We start from the raw sequence: 5380 nt of genomic DNA, 5'->3' as shown, positions 1-5380 counted from the left end.
CCCGCCTTGAACAGATCTGTCTTGACCTACCTTAGAAGTGTTATCTCTTTCCCACGAAATGAAGGTAAACCTACTGATGATTCGTGCACAACATCAAAGAACAGGAAAGGACAGTGTAAAACTCTCTATGCCTGCCCTATAGTACTATTCAACATACATAAAGAATACCCTACAATTTGTGAATGGAATGGTTTTATCCCCGTTGTTTGCTGCACTGATGTTGTACTAGATAATGTTCCAGACCTTACCATTCCAGGTGAGGGAATTTATCAGAATTATTCCAACTGTTGAAGTGGTTTATTTTACGAGATAATTTAACTGTGAATTAATATTTCGATCAAGAAATGAGTTGTATAACAATTTGTAAGGTTGGTAAATTAGTATAAATAATGACTTCTTGTCTGGTTTCAATGATGATATCCAGAAGACCATAATTAAATGAACGATTATTGCAATACAAATGAAACAGAGAACAGATAAATATATCCAATAGCCATATGTTACTTTATTTTACAGTTTTAATAAAATATACCAGAATAATGAAATAGAAAGCGCCAAAATATCCATACATCTTCAGTTTGATTCATATCATTGCATACTAACTCTTGATGCTTCTATTTATATCGACAACTTGCATTTTTCGAGGAGTGGTTGTGTTGAATTCTGATTTATTTTAGGCTTCATATTAACAATCATCATACTCTTTTGTACTTATTATCATAGTGATAAAACTATCATTGGTAATAACTATATTGCATTCCAAATATGTCGTGTAATACTTGAATGATTCTGAACTTTCTCAGGAATATTTTATACGGGTTGAGAACTGCCTAGTATTAGTGCTTACGTGTTCCTCCGCACGTACATGCTGTGCACATTTCTAAACAACAAATGGCTCCGTTTATTGTAGGTATTGCATCTTTGAAACGAAACAAATGAATAAATACAAATCAAACAGCTAGCATTAAAATATATTTAAGTTCAACCTGTGGATAAACTGTGCTTAATATTAAATCGATTCTTGTTCCAAATATTGTAACGTTATTTTTATTGGTTTCTTTGGTACATGAACTTCAAGACTTTAAGGGTTGTTAATATATTTTATCCTCCAGTGGTTCAGCGGTAAGACATTTGGCTTGAGACGCCGAAAATCGTGTTTCTATACCCCTGGTGGGCAGAGCACAGAGACAATCCACTGTTTTTATTGATATTACTGTCGAAGTTAATATCAAAATTATTGCCTTTTAAAAATTATAAATATTATTTCATGATTTTTGTTAGAATAATTGCCCAAAATTCTGCAAGAACGGTTACAAAGTATTTTAGCCTTATTTGCTTTTTACTTCTTAGAAACAAAACTACTAAAATGTCCAAACCCATTTCTAAAGTAACAAAAATATTCAAAATATTGTATGTTAGACCCTTTCTTGCATGTGAGAGTGAACTTTGTTTGGATGTTTACTGTTTAAATATCGTAAGAAATCAATGTGACCTTGTAATTGAAAAACATACCTTCCATTATAAAGTGAATTAAGTTCCATAGAATATTTCGTTCATATTGTACTTCATAAAAACCCAAAAAATAAAATAGCTTAGCAGGTATATGTTTAGATCCTATGCTAACACCGTTCATATGATCACATATTATTGTATTAAAAATAAGAAATATGATTGTTTTGGTGCTAAGGACATTCACTTAGAATGTACATATTTCGGAAGAACGTTCGCTGTATCTGATGAAGGACACGTCAGTTCTCAGCAAATCCAATAGTCTTTTCTAGTGGAATCTCAGTATAAAGTTATGAACTGAGTCCGAAAACTGTCTTTAACTGTACACTCATTATCCATATATATTCATTAAAACATTAGCCAAAAACTCATAGTTTGTAATTGTAGGCACCATGTTTTAAACAACTGTTCTTACTAGTGGTATAAATGGGCCGGTACACAGTACTGCCTTTTCTATATTCCAAATAGTTGCGTACAGGCTCTTCTCATAATAGCTAGAAATACGTATCTAATACGTAAATATCTACCAATATATGCATATGCATAAGAAAGTATTTAAGCAGTTGCAATGACAAACATACGTATAAAGTTCAGGTTGGAATATACATTGAGAATAATAGGATCTGAAACAATATTTTACTTGTTCTAAACATATTGATCTTTGTATAACAGCTGTTGCTATAAGCTTTTTAACTTGTTTTATTAAAAACTTGTATTTTTACTTCAGGTTGTGGTATACGGGGAACCAGTATAGAAAATTCTGGAATATTCAAGATACAAGTAGTTGGTGGAGAGGAAGTGGTTCGTAATTCTTGGCCATGGATGGTAATGTTTTTACGAAAATAATTTCGTATAAAGTTTACACAAGCCTAAAAAAGTGTAACTGTTTGTTAGTTTTGTTACTAAAATATTATATAAAAATTATATTTAGCAATTACTAGAATAGCATACGCTACTGTTAAGTGTGATAGTTTATACTTTTAACCAAATTTTATTTTGAGGTGCTATGTTTTCTATGTGTACTTTTACTATATAGTAGATCTCTTCTAGACATGATGGCTATATAAACAAACTTCATAAAACCATCAACGTACGAAGTTTCTAAATGTTCAATATTATAGTTTTACCTTGTATTGGTAATCCTGCCTTAGGTGTAACACCCACCTCAGTACACCAGCGGTAAGTCTTGGAACGCTAAAATGTGGGTTTTGATACTGCATTGGGCAAAGCACGGCTAGCCAGCTGTATAATAATAAACAAACAAATACATTGTGTCAAGAAATAATTTTTAGATTTTTAAGTGAGTGATCTAAGATGGTTCTAATAAGGTTAATATCCAATGATTATCTTGGCCGCAAACGAAAGGTACTGCTCTGACACTCAAGCCATAATTTTGTGACTCTGGCTAAATGACCAATAATTTAAGCAATGCAATATGCAATGAGATGTTGAACATGTGCGAAATAGGTAAGTTAGCAGGCTTGGAGAAAGTTAATTTGCAAAGATGATGTGGCAGACAAACACACCAACACCATTCTATATATTGACACACATATCATCCTAGGTTTTCAAGCAGATATGCCAGAAGTTCACTGGAGAGGAACAGCCTTCATTCCGTGCATTGACACATATGTTATCAAGGTTTTTCAAGCAGACACGCCGGAAGTATATTGGAAAGGGACAGCCTTCATTCGATGTACTGAAACACATGTGAGCTATGTTTCCGAGAGTATCTGAACAGGTCATTCTGTGTTTACTTGCAAGCACATTAGATAAACCCACAGAAGCGAAACAAGCTATGATGAAGAATTTATATGATTAAGATATCCGTCTTTGGGCACTCACATAGAAAGTAATGTAGATCAAACCAACAATTTGAAGGATGAACTTTGTGTAATAAATAGATTACCATTTCCGGATATCCATAAAACTTTGTCTCTGTTATCAATAATAAGTACCAATGTATCTAACCAGTCAGTCAAGAAGAATTATCTTGATTAACCTTACTTGGGATGAAAACTCGTTACTTTATCATTTATAATGATAACGAAGTATTTTGTGATTTGTACACGTACTTTCGCGCATTCGTTATTATTTTCAAGCGGTTGATTTTTATATACGTGAATTCGTATTTCTTAATATTCAACTGTAAGACGTATGCAATTTCAATGTGAGTGAATATCAAAAAACGTACTGTGAAGAAAAAGGATAACATTTTGTATTTTTTGGTTAGGTGCTACAATAACTGGGGTATCTTAGTAACAATGAGATTAATGAATATCAGTAGTATATACATCTTAAATTATGATCGTCTGGCATAAATAAATGACAAAAATACGTGCTTTTAAGGAAGTTACAAACCACATCCGCTACCCTCTCAAAGTATGATCCATCCCCCCATTCAAAATTCCAGGACGCTGACATAAAGAACCTTGTATACCTTTCTAACTTATTAAAGAAACATAGTCTTACCAAATAGGCTGAATGTACCTAATAAACATATCAAATGTAGTTTAGAATAGATTGAGGTCAATAAAGAAAGCTCAACTGGCGTACCACTTACATCATAGCATATATCTAATTCAAATAATAGTATATTGTGGTGGTAACTTTGAAATCTTACAAAAGAAACAAAATCTGTAATGTATATGCACACATGTTTTTTCTTTGTTATACAAAGAAATCGAATACTAAAATATATCAATAATTTTTCGTTCACTTAACTTTTGTAACGAACGGACATATTTTCATCAATATTCGACACCTTGAATTTTAATTTTTGTTGTTGTCGCTAATGGAGACTGATTCTTATACTGTGCTTCGTTTTGATAAAAACGTATATGAAGATATTAAAAAAATGCATAGATAAAAAAAATAATATGTTTAAATAGGTTATAAAACTTCAAAACCTCTATTTCCCAAAGTTGATGTTTCGAGCATTCATTAATTGTCAGATCAAAATACACATTCATTAAATGCAATACTTTTGTAGTTTTTTGCGCGTGTACTATTTCTATCAACCCATAACAATTCTGAACAATATTAATGCTCTGTAATATTGGTGAAACAGCAATGTCGTACCCTGGTCACCCACAAGTAAGCATGAGGGCTAATAATGCTAAAATCGAGAGCTCGATCCCTGTAATGAGTACAGAATAGAAAACTAATTCTGTAACTTTATGATTGACAAGAACAAAAATAAACGTGTTTTTCTGGTGACCCGTACGTTCTGATATATACAATATTAATCATTAATTTGTTGCAAGTAGCTGTTTTTGTGATTTACAGCTGTTTTAGCGTTATTCTTGTTAAAATAACGTAGATTTTGTGTTAGAAGGATTTAATAGTTATTGTCAAGTGTGATTTTGTTTTTCAAAAATGACATTTTACCATATCCTCGCATTATAGGTTGGAATCTCGCAAAATTTTGGGTTTTCTGAACGATTTCTTTGTGGTGGTACTCTTATTTCATCTAGATACGTCATCAGCGCTGCTCATTGTTTTAAGACATCAAATAAACCTGTGTAAGTAATGACATGACAATAGTGATTACAATGGACACTTCCTGTTTTTAATGCATCAGTTGCATGATCAATTTTTATGGTGTGATCTAGGTTAAGTAATAATGTTAGTATTATTATTTATATTTTAATAACTTACAAGTAAGAATTAATAACACATTACTGTTTATTTATTTTGAACACCAATTATCTGTTAATTTCATTATTATTATTGTTATTATTATTATTATTAAATTAACTTTACTATCATTCAAAAGAGCTGAAGAGCCGGTCAGATACAGAAAGGAACAGTAACGGAAGATAATAAAAATGCTTGATTTTTCTATTACTTTCAGAGAAGACGGAGAAAA

General features: G+C 31.7%; 1 protein-coding gene across 2 annotated transcripts in view; it reads left to right on the top strand.

Moving 5' to 3' along the window:
* Positions 1 to 6: 6 nt before the first annotated feature.
* LOC106477096 (clotting factor B-like) overlaps positions 7 to 5380 on the top strand; it is an 11218-nt gene continuing 5844 nt past the window's right edge. For both annotated transcript variants that reach the window (XM_013937695.2, XM_013937696.2), the window contains exons 1-3: positions 7 to 256; positions 2237 to 2334; positions 4918 to 5033. In XM_013937695.2, the coding sequence (XP_013793149.1) occupies positions 2332 to 2334; positions 4918 to 5033 (119 nt within the window). In that variant the 5' untranslated portion in view covers positions 7 to 256; positions 2237 to 2331. The remainder of the gene's footprint in view (positions 257 to 2236; positions 2335 to 4917; positions 5034 to 5380) is intronic.

The sequence above is a fragment of the Limulus polyphemus genome, unplaced genomic scaffold (assembly GCF_000517525.1).
Source record: "Limulus polyphemus unplaced genomic scaffold, Limulus_polyphemus-2.1.2 Scaffold12812, whole genome shotgun sequence".
Classification (NCBI taxonomy): Eukaryota; Metazoa; Arthropoda; class Merostomata; order Xiphosura; family Limulidae; genus Limulus; species Limulus polyphemus.
This window is presented reverse-complemented; position numbering and strand designations above follow the sequence as displayed.